The sequence below is a fragment of the Podarcis erhardii genome (genome assembly GCF_964252035.2).
Source record: "Podarcis erhardii genome assembly, chromosome: 5".
Classification (NCBI taxonomy): domain Eukaryota; kingdom Metazoa; phylum Chordata; class Lepidosauria; order Squamata; family Lacertidae; genus Podarcis; species Podarcis erhardii.
In genome coordinates this window covers 59,920,294-59,939,761 of record NC_138509.1, presented here as the reverse complement: position 1 = coordinate 59,939,761, position 19,468 = coordinate 59,920,294, and the positions used below count along the sequence as shown (strand labels likewise).

The following is a 19,468-nucleotide window of genomic DNA, read 5'->3' as shown; positions in this document are numbered from 1 at the left end:
GTCCAGCAACACTTCCTTGCGTGTATGCTAGCTCTCTTGCATAGCTGAGTAACGATTGCAGAGCTTCACTGAAAGGATGAAGTTGTGCACAGCCGATGGCAATTAAACCCTCACGGAAGCAGTAAAGCTCAGCCAAGCATTGTTTACTCGAAAGGCATTGACAGTCGTGTCAGTAGAAGACTATTTACAACTTTACTACCACACAGATAGTAAGGCACACTTCAGGCCTACATGCTGCCTACACACAGCTCAGCAGTCTCTCCCCTGCAGGAATTACACAAGTCCGCAGATAAGTGCTCCACAGCTATTTATAAGTGCTGTAGAATAAACAAACTTGCTCCTTGATGCTTCAAGAATCTTCAAGAATCTACTCACAGTTTTTGGAAACGAATGGCTCTTTCTCACTTACTCTTAACAGGTCACCCAGTGAATTTCATGGCTAGGTGAGGATTTGAACCCTGGTCTCCCAGGTACTAATCCAACACTCTTAATTACTATGCCACACTGGCAAGATCTCCAAGGTCCCTTCCACTACTACATTCTAGGTTGGGTGTTTTGGTTTGGTTTTGCACAATTAACAAAAACAGACACTGAATAAAGAAATGGAGATAGATGAAACATAATTGGTTCCTAGTGAGCTACTAAACCATTAAGCCCTGTATTTTCAACCTATTGTGCCATTCATTCAAACAAGATGGCATTTAAGATTCTGCCAAAGTGACTAGAGACTGGCAGAGGTTCTTTAAAGAGTGAAAAATGTCAGCTTCCTTTGCACAGTTACAGGGAGATAGGTTCCAGGACTCAGCCCTGTCAATCTTCAGTCTCTCTACTCCAATAGTTTCGAAACATTTTTGTCTACTCCAATAGTTCCCAAACATGGACCACTTGAAAATTGCTGACTTTTGTGCCCATTGTAGCAACTGTAATGCCCTGTGTTTGATGCTGTGGAATTTTTGAGGACCAATTTTTCAGCTGTTGTAGACCACCTGAATGAAGCTCATAAACCACTGTTGGTACATGAACCACAGTTTGGGAAGCTCTGATCTACATTGACTGGCAGCCAGCAACAGCTGTGTAGAATCTTTGGCTGAAGTATTTCAATCACCTGGTGTCTAATCCTTTCTTTTTTAAAAAAAAAGGTGTGCGCAAGCTGGGGAATGAACTCAGGGCCTTCTACATGCAAAAGTTCTTATTTTCATTCACATAGTGCCATAGGATTGTTGTGAAATGTGTGGATCCCTATGGCTCACCTTTTCTCTTTGCATGGGTTTCCCTCCATCAGTGTTCATGGATCAGCACTGCAAACCAAATACTGCCACATAATGATCTATGAATGTGTAGCTTTAAATATTCCACATCTCTCTATCTGCTTCTTTCAGAGGACAGAAATGCGCTAATGAATGCACACACCTTTTCCATAAGAGTCTTGTGGGACCAGTAAGAGGAGGACTTGGGAGCGAGCTTTCTCAAGTGTAAGGAAAAGAAGGGCCAGCTGCCAACTATGACAAAAATCGCTCTCAAAAGGTTCTGAAAGGCTTGAGACTTCATGTTTCCAAGGGAACACCACCAAGCAGAGAATCATTAAGCAGCCATTATCTTATTTCACAGATAAATCAGAGGCCAGCTCTTGTCTAAAACAGAGTGCTTGAAAACAGCAACCCCAAAGGAGTATGAATTGGCTTGTGCAGAGAGATTGTCACAGTTTGAAACATGAATTATAAGGCGGAACAAGGCTGAGGTTGTAAGAAAACAAAAATCATAAAACTGAAATGTAGGGGTAGCCTCATGTGAATTTCAGTGGGTAAAATGCTGAATAAAGAGCTCATGGAAGGAAAACTTCTGGGAACCTTCTCTCTGGCACAGAAAATGATTCTGAAAGGGCATAATGAATGGGAGGGTAGGAACCATTTGCCATTCCAGAGAGGGACACAGAATGACCTTTCGTTTGTGCACAAAGAGATTGTCCCCTTTCACATGTATATATTCCACTTCACAAATATTCATTTTCTATTAAATCAGTACTCACACTCCAAAAAGAAGTTCTAATCAAAACCAGGACATTTTAACTGAAACTCGAACCCAAGAATTAAAAAACAGTTTCTCATTTTAGTGGGAGGAGCAGAGACCCAAATGTTTATCCTATACTAAAGGTTAGTTCCTTAGCTTTGCAGATATCTGCAAGGAAAGGATCTACTGGCTGGAAAAGATCATATGGATGTATTTCAATTGTGAATCTGTCTGTCTGTCTGTCTGTCTGTCTGTCTGTCTGTTTGTTTGTTTGTTTGTTTGTTTGTTTTTGTTTGCACTGTCTGATCCTGAAAATATGTTTTTTTAAAAAAAGATTATTTGAAATAGGCAATGAAAAACTAAAAGATAGGAAAGTGGGATAGTGATTTGTCACAAATTCCAGCCAAAAAAGAAATACATTACATTATTAATTCTGAAAGATGGTCAGTCCCAGTTTTTTGAGACATCCCCTCCCCCAGAGCAGGGGTGGGGAACTGGATCTGGTCAGCTAGCCAGATCTTTATCTCCCCCACCTCCCATGGGCCATGTTAGGCAGATGGTCAGGACCAACCACCTGTCAATCACTTGACAGCACCGTGATGTTGCATGACCCATTTTCACCCTGTGCACTGTGCTCCACCCTCTTCAGCACCACCAGTGGGCTGATCATCAACACTTGTGGAGATCCATGTGCTGCCCTTTGAAATCCTGATCATCAGCTATTTGCAGGCACCACTGATTCGCTGATCTGCAAGACCTGCAAAGAGCTACAGAAGCCTTCAAACTCCCTTTTTAGCTCAGCTGTAACTTTGCTGTTCAATTTGAGCCCTGTTTAAGCCTAAGCTCGGATCTGTTCTTTCTTTCCTTCTTGGTCATTCTTTGGTCCTGCTGTCTCCTAGCTTGTCCTCCAGTCCTGCCTTGCTCTTCAGTCTTGACATTTGTCTTGCTCCCCAACCCCATTACCTGGTTTGTCCTTCAGCCCTCACCTGCTCTTTGGCCCTGACTACCAGTTTACTTCTTGATACGTATCCTGTGCCTCTCACCAGGCATTGGGAAGGAATTTGTTCGGTCTGTTTTCTGCTGTGGACCTACACTCCCAAACTAGTTTCACAGCTAGGTGTATTCTTACAGATGCTTTCCCCAAGTATATGCATTTCTGTACATATTATTTGACTGAACTGCCTAGCAAAATTCAGAGAAGTTCAGATTTCAAAGGATGACTGTGTTTTGGTTCTTGTAGTCTTTCAGAAAGTGTTAATTTCATGGGAACTGAAATAAAATTAAATGTGAACTGAATTAATTTCCCGTCCATCCCCACTCTTGGCTCACCTCAGAATTTTGCCCACAGCCCAGCCTTGGCGCTGCCTGTCATAACCCCTTATCTTTCTCCAGTGCCCATCCTCTGTGGAATCTTTGGACTTTGTTGTCAACCTCTCAATAATATCCTTAATAGAACTGCATAACATGTTTCTGTCCTCTTGAGCAATGGACAGTGGGAGGGAAGCGCCGTACTGAAATCCTAACAACAAGTTAGACACAAGCTAGTCATTCCCAGCAGCTCTTCAATGAGCGTTTCATTAGATGGAACTTCCCGTCAGACTATTATGGGAGACCCAAGTTTACCAAACAGCTAATCCTTGGTAATGAAAGGTTTCCAACAAAAAACCTTCTTTCCAGGGAGGCTGGGCACTTCAGCATTGCCAAGCAGTGCCTAGGGAAAGTGCCAGCCGCCAGCTCATATTCTGATCACAAAATGCCAAAATCTTCAGTTGGCTATGGAAAAACATGCATTTGCAATATACACCCACACTAGGGTCTTTGGCATTTTCCTTCGTTTTCTTTAATGGCACTGATGCAGAGGCTGAAGATTATTGTTATACCGTGCCCCTACATTTGCCTATTAACTTTCAGGTCTATTCAGGGATAATCCCAAGCATTGCTTTATATTGTTAGCCAGACCAAAGTGGTGGAGAAATGTCAGGTTGCGCCCTTTCACTGGATCTGTGCCATCTACTGTCTATTGCCGGGCAACTGTAACTGCACTTTCTGCTCACCATTCATTGCTTTGTTTCAAGTTAGTTTTTAACAGACCAGGCATTGGCTACTGTGAGTTAAAAGGGTCTGTTCTGGCAGTGCATTATCTGCAAGTACGTATTTGAACCAACTCACTCTCAAATATTTTAGACATGTTTTCTTTCTAAGTCTCACTCATAAAAGATAGCCAATGCCAAAATTCTTTTTTTCTTGGGTGGGAGATATTTCACACACACACCCCACTCACATTCAATGATATGCTCTTAGATCAACAAGGCTGGAGGATGAGATGCTCTAGGCATCTGGTGTCACATGGTAACCCTTGAATTTCTTGTTTTGTTCTGAGCAGAAGAGAGGAGGAGGGGAGAAAAACAACCCTCTTCATTTCCTAGTACAGTGGTACCTTGGATTACAGATGCTTCAGGTTACAGATGCTTCAGGTTACAGACTCATCTAACCCAGAAATAGTACCTCAGGTTAAGAACTTTGCTTCAGGATGAGAACAGAAATCACGCAGTGGCAGCAGCTGGAGGCCCCATTAGCTAAAGTGGTACCTCAGGTTAAGAACAGTTTCAGTTCTTAACCCGAGGTACCACTGCACATTCAACCAAAGAGTGTGGGTTCAGCTAGTGTGAAATAGTATTAGGAGGTGGGGTGGGTTTTTTGCATGATATCACCTGTAGGAGCTTCGTGCAGTTCAGAACCTCTGCAGGCCAGTAAGTCATGACATTGGGGGCATTGACTACCATAGAAGGGAGACATGAGTAGAATGTGACTGCAGGCCAGTACCTCTAGACCCGCCCAGGTCAACATGCAACTCCTTATGGCTGTTCTCACGTTCTGTTGCTACTTCTGAAGTGGGGAGTTTCCTCTGATGGAAGGTCCATAGCTTCTGTTCTGCATGCAGAAAGCCTCAGGTTCTATCCCTGGCATTGCCAGGCGGGACTGAGACTGCCCCCTGCCTGAAACCCCCAAGAGCCATGGACAAATGGTCCGGCTTGAGCTAAACGCATAGGCCTGAGCCCCCCTTTTAACATATTTGCCCTGTACACATGGTTACTACTTGAAGAAGCCTAGGATTCTGGCAATGGTTGATAACTGAAAACAACAAGACTTTAGCTGTGTACACACACAACTCTTTACTGTGCACCAAGCGCAGTCCCACCACTAGTTTAGGAAGGGGTTTACACACAACATTGGTCACAATCCATATCTACCCTGTATCTGTCGGCTGTTGTTCTTAAACAAAATAATGATTTATTCTGTGAATCGCCCTGAGATCTTGTGATGAGGGGCAGTATTTGAATTTAATAAACAAACAAATGCATTTTGATGCATTTCCACTGCAAAGCAACTTTGAAAAAGAACAGCCTAGTTGAGTTTTAAATGTGTACACAGCCTTAGCTCATGGTGAAACCCAAGAAGAAAAAGGAAGAGGATGCTCAAAAATAGCAGCAAACTCTCTAGCTTGAGAAGAAAGAGAAATAGCAACATTCTTGGTGGACAAGCAAACAAACCAGAAGGGACGGGGTAAGAAAAGATTAGAGGGTAAATATGACCTTGTGTCTTTGAAATATTTAACATAAGGGAGTGAGCAAACAACCATAAGGAAAGAGCAAGGAGACAAGATGAAAGGTTAACAATTGAGGGTATTAGAAATAAAAGGCAATGACAATTAAAACCAAAAGACCAAATAAGAGAACCTAAAGGTCAAAGATTTCTCTCTTTTTTAGAAATAAAAAAGGCCTAAGAGACACACTTTTACTGAAAGAGCTATGAATTAACACACAATGGCTTGGATCCATATTTCACTCCTACCAGTGGGAGGAGGGAGGCAACTTTTGCAGAATCCCTCTTTCCCCTCAAGTTCCTTGTGCCCTCCAAAAATCTCATCCGGAGGGTTGAGAGACTCCCCTGAACAGCATTGAAGGTGGCATTGGGGTCTGCAGGGGCAGGCAGAAATCAGCAAAAGTCACCTTGTTCTCCACCGCCAATGGGATCTCTCTACTGGATCAAAAACCTTCCACTGATAGAAGCAACTTTCCCATTTACAGAAGACAAAGTTTGGATCCAGCCCAAGAAGCACAGCTAGGTCACTCCCAGATGACCTGTATAATGAGCATTCATCTTGATTTGCATGCACAAAATTTGCAGGGAGGTCAGACGACTTTGGCAATTTATTGAACATTAATTCTGATTCATTTGTGGGGAGGTAAAACGTTGCATCAAGCATTATCCATAACATCTGGAACGGGGGGCGCCCTTTGCGTGGACGCGCGCAGCCCCTAGATCTGGAGCGGCTCCAACAGCATAGGCTTGGCTTTGCCTCCCTCAGGTGGGATACCTAGAGGTCTCCACCTACCTCAGTCAATTGTCCAATCCCACCTGGGGGAGGTGTTGCCAAGGAGACCAGGCCAGGTAGGGGAGGGATTACCTGCCCACACAATAGAGGGAGGATCTTACCTGGGAATCCTCACTTGGCTCCAGAGCTTCTCCCGCCCTACCCACCCTCAGTTAATGTCTTATTTTGCAGGTTAATTTTTCTTCACAGGTTTTGCAGGTTAGCTTTTCTTCACAGGTATGCGGGCGCTGCTACGTTAAGGTCGCTGTTAAAGGGCCGGAAAGGAATTTCCCTGCATTGGCAGGTTTCGCCTTTCCCGTAGCAAAACGTCACAACTTTGGCGGTATCAGGCCTTGGGCAGAATCCTTTAGTCCATCTTCCTCTTTGCGGCGGCGATACCAGGGTTCCCCGTTAAAGGGGTTTCTGAAGGGAGGCTTTGACCATACGCCGAAAGGTCGTCATTGCTCTCCCCTGCGGCGGTGGCGTAACGGGGGCGGCTATCTCTGCTTGAACATATGTTCTCCAGAGCCGGCCCATCCCCCCCCACACACTGGATAACCCTGATGCTCCCTAGGTCCCCGGCTGGGGACTGGGGAGGGGGAACGCCCAATGCCTGAGCTGAGGTCTACCCACATTTGAAATTTAATAACGTTGTGGCCAATTTAATCCCATAGCACGTTGTCTTGAGTCGTTATTCCACATGACGGGGGGGACTGCGTGGGATCTGGGGACTCTGCCTGTCCACGCAATAGTTCCCCATCCATTTCCTTTTTCACACCCACACCCACAGTTTTGGAGGGAAGTGGGTTTGATATGCAAGAGCACCAAATAGAACAACTTGAATTTGCCAGTAGTTGACTGAGTCCCACCTAAAAATAATAATAGTCTGGAAGTGCCTCTTGATTCTAGATCTCTTTGGGCCTTCAGCCTGATGACATGAGGGTCCTTCCTCATCCCCACCTGATCTTCAGGCGCACATGGAGATAGCAGTGGGGATGTGGAACAACAATTGCATGTTGCTGTGACTTTTATCTCACCATAAACAAATCTGACTAAACATTGAATAAAGAGTTGATGTCATATAGCCTCCCCCTAATTTTTGTGCAAACAAATCAGGATGAATCCTTAGTAAAATACTTGTTTAAAATATCTGGAAAGATCTATGGCTCTCTGTTTTATGCATTCCAATCTCTACTAGTCAAGGGTAAGCAAAAGACAGATTTGACAGTACATGTCACAGGCCACTGAAATCCAACTTTTTAGGCAGTGCTCTTTGTATTTCAGCAAAGAATACAGGAGTTAAGCCTATGTTTGTGGACATACTTGTTCGTATTTGTCCAGCTTGCTGATGAAATAGGAAATGTTTACATAATGAAAATAAATCATTTTAGATGCAATGACAGTCTTGACTACTGAAATTAGTAACAATACTGGATGAACCAGTTGTGCTTGAAACATAACATTCTTTGTACTTGGGAGGTAACTTTTTTGTTATCTTAAAATATAATCTAAGGGTGATATTGGTGGTATTCAACTTAGTTTTACACATGGTAGGTGCACCAAAATTAATAAACATAACTAAGTTGTGTCCATTAATTTCAGTAGGTTTACTCTGAACAAAATTAGTTGAATACCACTCTAAGCACTCAAAATAAATTCTATTAAAATTCTCAGAACTGATTGTCATCTATACTTGTATACAGTTGGACTCCACTTTGAATCAAGATAGCAAACATTTCAAAATTGCACTGATATTACCCACTGATTTCAAAACTGCGCTGATCTTTGGTTTCTTAGAATTTCCAAGCAATGCCAGATTTGAGACTGCTAGTATAAAATCAGCAAATCTGCAGAGTATTCAAGAACATTAGGCATTTCACATGGTGTCTCCCCCAAAAACCTGCGGCTTCAGAGCCAAGAATGTTTCTTCTGATGAGGTGTGCTTTTATTGGCCACTAGAGGGCAATCTGTTCATATTTTTAACCAGAGCAATCATGTTGCTAAATATGCAGAACAGAGTTTGTTTTAATAATGAGCGTGAGTGTGTCCACTGGATAACATAATTTATCCTGGATGCCGGAAAAGAAAATAAACTGCCACAATTGGCACCAGTTAAAATTGGATGCTGTGCATTAAACTTATTTTGTTCCTGCATGGTGAAACCATGAAAGTAACGAGGCACACAAACGCAAACAAATATTTCCCTTACTTTTTGGATAGGCATAAATCATTCTGAAAAACTTTGGGGAATTGGAACAGCAGGTTTTAGTAAAGTTCAAGAAAAGAGTGGTCTTTGGCTGTTTTTACCAAGAGAGAACTAAGAAGGTTCCAAAGCAACCTGCTGGGATAGCTCAGTTGGTAGAGCATGAGACTCTTAATCTTAGGGTTGTGGGTTCAAGCCCCACAATGGGCAAGAGATTCCTGCGTTGCAGGGGGTTGGTCTAGATGACCCTTGTGGTCCCTTCCAACTCTACGATTCTGTTATTCAACCCATCTTAAATAAAGCTCTGCTTCCATGTAATTTGGAATTACAGAATGTGGCCCCTCTGGTGTCTGACTGTGGAGAAAGACAGCATGTACTGTTCGCTAAAGAAATAGTATAAAATGAATGGATTTCTATAGGTTTTTTAAACGTGGATTTTTATTGTTTTTAACTTGTTACATAATAAAAAAAGATCTAGATGTGATGGACAATAAATCTGCTTGCTGCTATTGAATGAGCAGAGCACTTTAAGCAGCTTAGTTCAGAGCATTTTATTTTACAGGTTCTGGTGCCAGGCCACTGTGCAAATTGCTGACCAATCCTTCTTAGAAGCCTGCAGTGCTGCTAAACAATGAAAGCAGGAGCACAGAAGCAGAACACTTGCAAGGAAAGGGCATGCTGAATGAGCTGGATTTAACAAACAAAAACCCATCAGCATCCTCTTCCCTTGCCCTTTTGACTTGCAAACAGCACCTTGACAGTGGCATGAAAAGTAACTACGTTATATATGTTCTAACATAGTTGAAGCATATTGTTGGAAAGGCATTTGTTAGTAAAGGACAGTTTCTAATGTTTAGTGGGGATCCAATCTCCAGTAGTTAACAAGAGGTACAGCTATCAGCAATTTATTATCTCAGAATAGGTTTCAGTAAATCTGTTCTGTCAAAGGATGATATTCCATTGTCTCAGTGCAACGTCTGAAACAAAGAACTCACACAATAGTTTGAATGCAACCATAAACTGAAAAATTCTGAATGTATTTTGACTGTCTTCTTCTTCCGTGGTCATCATTAAAAACTTGTCCTCCCAAATCAAAAGTGAAATCTTCTAAGTCGGACATTCAGAGAAAGTCACATCTTTTAATCCATTGAGCTTGACTGCATGGAAGCTCCCACAGCACTAAATTAACATATGAATTGAGATCAAGACACAGTGTGAACTGATTGTGATTTAAATGTGTAATTCTGGAAGTTTAAAAAAAAACCAATGGCTCACAAAGTTGCATTTGTGTCATTTGACATTGAGCTGGAAAGAAAGCCAAATGATTACAACACTTTGTCATCAAAATTCATGGAATGAGACTTCAGGGGACAACAATACACACCATACGTTTAAAGCACAAAAGACTCTTGGGAACTGTAGTTTACCCCTCACACAAAGCTACAGTTCCCAGAACCCTTAACAAACTACAGATCCAAGGATTCTTTGGTGGAAGCCACATGCCTTAAATCTACAGTGTGGCTTTGTCTCCTGGTTTGTCCTTCTACCAACTCATCATTCCAAAGCACGCTTGTTCCCTTCTCTTTAATTTAAGGAGGCACCACAAGGACAAGGAGCCAGTTATTCTGCCTGCCTCCACTACATTTCTTTCAATAGCAACCCAAATGAAACAGGAAGCTGGATGAAGCACAAAACAGGCTGCAAATGGATTGCTTTGATCCAAGCCCAGTGGCATTTCAGAACAGCTGCAATAGATAAGGTGCGCCCCATATTCCATTATCTCTTCATTCCTCATTTTCCAGAACACAGTTCCATCAGCTACACTGACCTTTACTGTTAGAATTAGGGGGGCTAGGGTTTTCCCTGCTTTTTATTTAGTTTTTTCTGTGTGGAAGGTGAGGATGAGTATTTTGCATTCAGGATGGGTTTACTCCCCCTCCACCCCTCCTTTTCCATACCATTCCCTGACCTCAATGGGTGGGTGTTGAATGGGTTGTTGGGGGGTTTTTTCTGTCAGTTTTGTATTCCTGCTGGATACAAAAGGGAGGCCTTGTGGGGAGGGTCATCTGTGTGCGTACATGCGCAGTTAGGCGTGGGGTTAGGGAGGAAAAGAGTGAAGAATGAAAAATGCACAGTGAGCAACTTACAGAGATAATCAATGGCTGCATAATGAGCAGCCTACTCCTTTGAATATTGATTAGTCCGTTCTGGCAAGAATCTGCTCTGGGGAGGTCTGCACTCTTGCCAACTGCTTTGTGTGAAGACAAGGGAGGGAAAGGATGTAAAGTCCAAATAGCTTGTTGTTGTTGTTTTAATTGGGGAGGGATGTTTAGAGCCAATGTTATGCAGGAATGGAGGGAAGCTCAGCTGCAACAGTGATAGAGACATTCCATGGTAATATATCTGTTCACATATTTTAAATTGACATTGTTTTTATTATTGATGTCAAACTTCAGTAGAAACAGAACCCAAGAAGTTGGAATTAAGATATGCGGTTGACATCTTTGTAATTTGGAAATCTTACGGAATGTTCTTCTTGTGAAATATTAGCTTGCACAATAGCTTTGTTTCTACACCAGTGGCTGTGTGTGTGTGTGTGTGTGTGTGTGTGTGTGTGTGAATGAACTGGTAATTATAGAATCTTCTTTATGTATTGTCTATACTATAATATATACTTCACTGTTTCAATAAAAAGAAAATCTAACTTTCTTATTTAGTGCATGTACAAACCCAGAATTGTTTTAAATTAAGCTCATTTGCCCTAAGACTTTTCTGATGAAACTTTTTGTTAGTTGTCCACAAGAATGGGTTGGGAGTTTGTTAATGAAGAAGCATCTGGTGGCATTTTATAATTGATATGAAATCCTACCTTTTGAGAGGCTGAGCATCTTTTCTCCAAAGCTCTCTGCAAAGGAAAGACAAATAGCAAAAGTTAGGGTGGCTAGGGAAGGGGCAGGGGAAGGGGGAGGTAGGAAACTAGCAGCAAAGCAAACATCTACAAACACCCACCCAATTCATCCATGGTGCACTTTCCCTTCTGATGACTTCAGTGGAATCACCCCTGGGATAAATTTGGCTCTGTTTCTTTGCCAAAAGAGAACAACAGAAGGCTGCGAAAGGCAGCTGGTTTTGCATTTCTTTTCTTCAATGGCTCTGTTCATTCTAGTCTGATGATGGAGACTGTAAACAAAGGCCCTTCATGCAAGTTCATTGTGTTAGGCATAATTAGACAGTATAGTCTTCGTAGCTATACATGCCTGCAGTCACGTTGCAAGGGTTTGCTTCTCACTTAGGCTTTATCTTATAGGGTAGGAGGAAATTAGGGGGTGGGAGAGAGATAAAATAGAAGTTATGTTGTGTTCAGACTATAGGTTAATAACACTCCCTAATACTAAATTAGGTTAGGGTATGCCCAGCTCCCCTTCCTAAGGAGGCTACAAAATATTTTGCTGATCTTATTGGAAACAGGTCTATAGAATCATAGAACTGTAGAACTGAAGAGTTGACAGGGACCATGAGGGTCAGCTTGTCCAACCCCCCTGCAATGCAGAAATCTTTTGCCCAATGTGGAGCTTGAACCCACCATTCTGAGATGACGAGTCTCATGCTCTACGAAGTGAGCTATCCCAGGCCCAATACACAGCTAAGGCTCAAGATGCTTCCGGAAAATAGTGCAAATGGGTCACCCTGTTATCACAAAAGGGTCACTGGCAACAGTTTCTTTTGTTTTGTTAAAAAAAACCTTCTTGGGCTTGCATTTTGATACAGATTATTTTGTGTGGATGCTGCAAAAAACCTGCATACATGGGGAGCACCAATCCCACAATAAACCCTCACCTGAAAGCACCCAGTGTACAGGGTGAATCCTTTAAAAGAGGCCCCGTGGATATAGAGTACACATGTTCCACTGGGCCTCTTTTAAAATACTCACCCTGTATATAAAGCTTATCTTATTGGAAATAGGCCTTTACACGGTGAGGGCTATCTCCCTAGGAGTCTGAATTTCTGATAGCTGCTGGAGTACCACTGGTGGACAATGGTGGGGGCGGGGACACGGTCCACGCTGGGTGCCATCCGGGACACTCAGCGCTCGCCACGCCCTGCAGGTGGTGTGCCACGCCCCCTGGGACACGCGCTAGCCACGCCCCCAGATGTATGCCGCTCCCGGTGCCAGAGCAGGTAGTTTCACCACTGCTGAGTACAGCACACTTTTTAAGCTTCCCGCTCCATTTGTCCTGCTTTGCCTTCTAACCTTGGTGCCATCTGTCCTGCTGCTCCTCTCCCCTGAACTCCATGGTCGTGTGGCATACTCTGTGGACAGTGCCTCAGGCTGAAGAAGTGACATGGAAAGAGAGCAGGACAGAAGAAGCCAGGGAGGGATGGCACCATGGGTCAGGCGCAGGAGCTGGACATAGGCTGGGAGAAAGTGTGGGTGGAGATGCAGGAGCCAGGTGGTAATCTTTCCAATGAAATTTTAAATGATTGGGGATGCAGGAGGACCCTGAAGATTTAGCACACTTAGGAAGACAGTAGTGTTTCATTAAATCTGAGAAATACTGTCACCTGTCATTTTCTGACACTTGGATGGTCACAGAATGTCATTATCATACCCAGTGGACTTTCTCTTTTCTTATGGGTTTAGCCTGTTCATGGAGCACGGTCAACTTCTGTGCATAAGGATGTGGCCACATTGCAGGATCAGTGGCTGCATTTAAAGCACTTACATTTAAAGCATGTAGCTTCCCCAAGGAATCCTGAGAACATGGTATTTTAAGAGTCCTGGGAATTGTAGCTCTGTGAGGAGCAAACTACAGTTCCCAGGCGCAGGAGCTGGACATAGGCTGGGAGAAAGTGTGGGTGGAGATGCAGGAGCCAGGTGGTAATCTTTCCAATGAAATTTTAAATGATTGGGGATGCAGGAGGACCCTGAAGATTTAGCACACTTAGGAAGACAGTAGTGTTTCATTAAATCTGAGAAATACTGTCACCTGTCATTTTCTGACACTTGGATGGTCACAGAATGTCATTATCATACCCAGTGGACTTTCTCTTTTCTTATGGGTTTAGCCTGTTCATGGAGCACGGTCAACTTCTGTGCATAAGGATGTGGCCACATTGCAGGATCAGTGGCTGCATTTAAAGCACTTACATTTAAAGCATGTAGCTTCCCCAAGGAATCCTGAGAACATGGTATTTTAAGAGTCCTGGGAATTGTAGCTCTGTGAGGAGCAAACTACAGTTCCCAGCATTCTTTGGGGGAAGTGATGACTGTTAAAGTGGTATGGATGTGTTTTAAATGTATGGTGTTGGTGTTACCACATTTCAAAGGACTAACAAACACTGCAAGTATCCGGAAGAACTAGCTTCCCCCCTTATCTTGAGTTCATCCCAATTCTTTTTTTGCAAGGAACTTAAAAGGGAAAGGATGGAAGTTCGGAAGTTCAAATATTATGCTATATACAGTTTTATGGAGCTGTGAGTTATTATTTCCATATCTACTGAATTTCAGTGTTTTGAGGTTTTCCCTAAAACACAAATATCAGAATGTCCCAGAGGAGACTTTTAATAACATGTTAAAGTACCTCTTTCTTTCCTTTAACTATTTAAATATTCCTCTGTTGCTACAGATTTTAGAGGTTAGTTTCTTAGAGGTTACATCAGAGCTATTAAGACTTCACATTGTCTAAACTATATACAAGCTGGTTTTAAAAGTCAGGCCTAATATTGTCACATTCCAGGTCAACAGAAATCTCTGCAGTATTCAATATTCATGTGTTCTGTAAGCCTGTCAGCAATTTAGGTGACAATCCTTATAACTGCTTATCTGGGAGTAAGCCCCTTTGAACTCAATGGGACTTACATCTGAGTAGACATATGTAGGACTCCCCAGATAAGTACAAGGATAAAGTTGAAAAATACAAGGAATAGCTATTTTTTTCACTTGTTCTCTCATATCCCTAAATTCATTAATCTGTTTGGTAGAGAATGACATGTTTGTTTGTCTGTTTATAAAGTATTTATATACCCCATTTACAGTGGGTAAAACCACAACACTTTACAATAATACAACAATCTATACAGCAAAAACCATAATAAAAAGTTACAATAGGAAATCAACTATTGTGGAAAGATGTTAGAAGTTTAGGTAGCGGCTATTATTTAGCACTGTGAGAGGGAGATCAAAGGCAGTGTTCCTTGGATGTTTTTCAGTTATTTAGCATGCCACATTTAAAGGCAACCGTTTAAAGGCCTTTTAAGCATAGCAGCACCCTCCCTTCTTTTTAAAAATGCCTTTAAAAAATGACCACTCAGCAGAGAGGGAGCAGGAATGACCTGCATTTCTAAAGTTAACTAGTAATGCTCCTCCAGCCTTCTGCAAGCAGCCTCTTACCTTACAGAGTTTCAAGATTAGCCAGCATGCCAGATATGCTGTCAGCGTAAACTTTGCCTCCATGTATCTCTCAGGTAAACAGGTAAGATACATTTGTACAAAATCCAGGTCATCACTGACACCGGCATCCGTGCCTCCAGCACTGGCACAAGCCTCCTCTTCTCGTCTCTGATTCGGTCCTCCTGATGCACTCAGAAGCTTGTTGAACTCCATCTTATCAAATATTTCTTCGCCGTGGACAAAGCCACAGGCAAGTCAGATCATCCTTTGTTGCAAGTCCGCAGTTAACTCTTCCCGGCTGCCAGGAAACTCAGCCGCTGCAGTCAGCCTGGAGTTGGGAGGATGCTGGAAAGAACTTCCTAGGACCGAACTGCCTTGGCTTGTTGCCTTTCTGTTATTGAACAAGCTCTTGCAAATGTGTGTTCAGCTACAAGATAAATATAGCACTGACTAGAGAGAGCCTTGTCATACTGCACAAGAATACTCCCATGGTTGCCAAGAGTGAGGAGAAAGATTCCATTTAGCCAAAGTGCAAGCCCCCCCCCCCCCGAATCAGAGCTCTCTTGTTCTTGTTAGGAAAAGGGGGGAGTGAGTAAAAGGAAAAGCTATAATCTATGAAAACTTTTTTTGGCCAGTTTTGCTTCCTCAGACGAAGTTCCAGTTGTAGATAGAAACAAAGTTCTTGTGAGGGAGAGATGCCGTGTTGGGGTTCCCCCCCCTTCCAAACACAATAATTCATTGTTTGTGATTATTTCATATGCCAAACTTGTGAACACTACAGATTTCAAAAGAATAAATGAAGTGTCCTCCGTGTAGTAAAGCCAAACTATTTTGGATTAATGAATGGCTCTTCTGCTTTGCTAACCCTGCTGTCTCCATCAGAGTTTTGTTTTTTGCTTTTTTGCTCAATTGTTTAAAGTGGTTCATGACATATCCAGACAGCATGCATTTGTCTGTTCAAGGCACACATATTTATACTCGATTGTTTGTACCAGTTATACATGAGTTTCACACGGTTGGGTCCTTTATTATACCAATCCATTATTGTGTCCATTGGAATCAGAAATGTACAGTTTCATACACATCTTTAAGATCAGCTTCAATTTCACAGACTTTGCATTGTCAATGCATCATCTTGCTTAAATCATATTTATTGTCATTGCATTTCCTGCATCTAAAATTCAGATGTAAAACTCACATCCAAAAATGAATTCATTTCAAGTTGGCTCCCACATGAACAACATTCACAAGTGATACAGAATGTCTCACTTGTTATAATGCAGCTTCTTACCATTCACTTTCCATTCTCCTGTATGTCCGAATGGAAAGCAATGATCCCAACACGGAACAGCTGTGGGATCGTCCGTGGCACAGGTAATAAGGTGTATGGCTTAGGGGGAGAACACATATTTTGGATACAGAAGGTCCCAGGTTCAGTCCCAGCCATCACCATGTGAGGCTGGAAAAGGCTCCTGACTGAAACATTGGAGAGCTGCTGTTAGTCAGGGCAGACAGTGCTGGGCTGGATGGACCAACAGTCTGACTCTTCCAAATCCCCATCTTCTGCACAGCTGCAGGAAATACAATGACTCCAGGGCTGAATTGCTGACTTGTTTATTTATGACATTTATATATTACCCATTCAACTAAGTCTCCCGGGCGGTTAGCATCTTATCCCAACACCATGATGCAAAGCAGTAGATTTAATTCTCCCCTCGTTGTTAAGACACACACTCCTGGTAGTTCATGCCAATAGACTGATTGGATATGACCTCCATGCTAATAAATATCAGCTTGAAAACCTGCATGGAACTCTGGGACAAAGCTGTACAGCAGCCATTAATGTCAGAGCTCCTCGGTGATATATATAGAATACAAAGGAGGAGATCCAATTACAGGTGCCAGCAAATCTTTGATATTTTAATTCCCATTGGAGTGTTGCTTCTTACTCTTTCTTGGGGCTTCCCAACCAACTCCCTGTGGCTTAGTCCTCCCCCTGGCCTGAAGATACACAGTGGGGCTTGTCAGGATGACTTGGGGGAATGAGACAGTGTGGCGTAGGGGCTAACATCACTTGAGAGTTCACATGCCTATATAGCATGAAGCTTGCTGGATGACCATGGGTCACACAACTCTCAGCCTGACCATCTCACAGGTTGTTGCATGCCTTCCAAGTGTCCCGATTTTGCAGGGATAGTCCTGGAATTGCAAAAACCACCCTGACTTCTGATTTGATTCCAGAATGTCCCTATTTCCCCTGCCATTGACAAGCTTGAGGAGGAGGAGGAGGAAGAGGAACCAATGATAGTCTCAAGCGATGGTGATGGCAGTGGTTGCGCCTCTCCATGGCCACAGCTGCTGGCCTCCTCCCTTGGGCAGCTTGTAGCAGCTGCTGGAGGGCGGGTGAGGAGGAGGAGAGGCTGCCACTGATGAGGTCCAGCCCCACGTGACATACCGGCCATGAGGGACAGGCAAAGCGCAGGGCCGTCCTGAATGGGAAGAAAGAGGGAGCGTTTAGAGCTTTAAAGGTCAGCACGTGTGTGATGTTTAAATCCCTTTTGTGGCTTTCTTAAGGGTACAGGAAGCCTCTCAGCACCTCCTCTGGACTTGGCAAACCTGTCTTAGAGACCTTGGTGGAAACGAGAGAGATGTGTAGCATCGTATTCCATTTCTGGGGAAACAGTCTTACGAGAATCTGAGAAAATGATCACAGACACGCCAAGCAAATAAAACATTCATTTACTTCTTAAGAAACAGCATGATAGAAAACCACATTCAGAACATAGTTCAAAACTTTAAAACATCCATTTGTCCATGGAGCGCCTCAGATCATTGCTACAAGCAAGCCAGTTAATTTATTTTATATCTCCCTTTATACCTATATACACTAAGAAATGTATACGGAGAGGTTCTCAGCCAGTTTGGAGCCTCCAGAATATTTCTTGAGAGCTACATGGGTCTACCTATATTTGAGTTACCTAAATGCAAGGCAAGTAAAGTAAAATTGTAAGTAAACTGGACAGCACTTATGGCAAGCTTTTTTAAAAATAATAATAATTAGTGATATTATAGTTCAAAGCAGTCATAAAAAGTTATGGGACTGAAAAGTCTTGTTTACATTGGAAGAAGATAAAGGAGATAATATGCAATAATGTATATCATGCATATAATAACGTGCTGGCACATGCAGAAAAGCAAGAGAGAGGGAAATAACACCACAATGCCAGTCAATCCCTCTGTCTCCAGCTTCATATATTACACTGCTCTCCCTAATGATTCTCCCACTGTTGGCCTAGACTTAAAAAAAGCAAAACGTTCACCTCTCCTGCCAATTCTCCCATTTTAAGCAAAACTGATTTTAAGGTTACTCTCTCTCCTATAGCTTTGGAGTCTCCCCCATTAAGGTTTCTTTACTGCAGTCAGTTTCACCTCTTTTGCAGTTTTGTAAAACAAGGAACTGGAATTTGAAGTATGCTTTCCCAAGAGCTGAGTGCAAAACTGTCCATCTCCTCTTTGAACTTTGAAAGTCTTCAACTCATTTATGAGTAGATGTAGGCTCCATTGCCCACTTACCTGGGAATAAACCTCCCAATGAACTTAAGAGGACTGAATCTGAGCAGATGTGTATAGGATTGTGCTGCAGTTCAGTTAATCTGAGCTACTAGGGAGGATACTAGAATCTAAGGCAGCCTTCATCAACCTGTTGCCCTCTAGATGTTTAGACTACAAACCCCTTCAGCCCCAGCCAGTGTGGAGTTGTGTTCCAAAATAATATACCTGGAGGTCACCAGGTTAGGAAGGCTGATCTAAGGTCTTGCAAACAAAACTTGCAAGATCTTCGATATGAACTATCTATTGATTAGATATATCAAAGTTTCTTAATTTAGCATCTTACTTGGCACCTTGCTGGAGATGCTAGATCAAAATATATACAGCAGAATAATGCTTAAATCTACTGTTCAGCCTTTAAACATGAAAGCAAGATACATATTGATGTTTTTACCTTTGAGATTCATTTAAGAATATAATTTGGTGAATGAAAGTTATAATACACATTCCTTGCTTTTTGTGGCTTTATCATGGGGAAGAGCAGGGCCATGTGGTTGTGACTTCAGAATCTGGTAAAGATAATTTAAGCATTTTATTTTTGACAGGTTTGTATTCATGCAGAAAATAGGAGCATGGAATCATAGTATACAAGCCACACCTTCCAATGCACCATAAAGACTATACATCCATATTCCTTCCCCTTATGTACATGCAGTATTATGTATTCTTATCCCTCATATAGAAGGGACAAGGCTTTATACTTCCATCCCACCTATGACTGTGCACCATCTACTTTTCTTTCAGACATCTGCTATCGCTATTGACTTTAGCAAAGTACTGAGCCCACTGCTACCCAAAATATCCCAATGCAGTGGGTTGACAATTGGCCTTTATTGGATTGGATTTGTTAGTGTGCTATATATATCTATATCAGCTCTGCCAG

At 42.5% G+C, this 19,468-nt stretch overlaps 2 protein-coding genes across 8 annotated transcripts in view; one reads left to right on the top strand and one right to left on the bottom strand.

Annotated features, from left to right (window-relative positions):
* Positions 1-15,332, bottom strand: part of ARHGEF4 (Rho guanine nucleotide exchange factor 4) — a 154,345-nt gene extending 139,013 nt beyond the window's left edge. The window contains exons 1-2 of the mRNA XM_081864040.1: positions 14,977-15,332; positions 11,455-11,490 (exon numbers count right to left, since the gene is read on the bottom strand). Coding sequence (XP_081720166.1) covers positions 11,455-11,490; positions 14,977-15,189 — 249 coding nt within the window. The 5' untranslated portion in view covers positions 15,190-15,332. The remainder of the gene's footprint in view (positions 1-11,454; positions 11,491-14,976) is intronic.
* GPR148 (G protein-coupled receptor 148) overlaps positions 1-19,468 on the top strand; it is an 80,583-nt gene that overhangs the window by 29,139 nt on the left and 31,976 nt on the right. The window contains exon 3 of one of the 7 annotated variants that reach the window (XR_014157066.1): positions 15,051-15,153. The exons of the other annotated variants lie outside the window; for them this stretch is intronic. The gene's annotated coding sequence lies outside the window, so the exon portion shown is untranslated. Of the gene's footprint in view, positions 1-15,050; positions 15,154-19,468 lie in introns of those variants that run through there. 7 annotated transcript variants of the gene reach the window in all.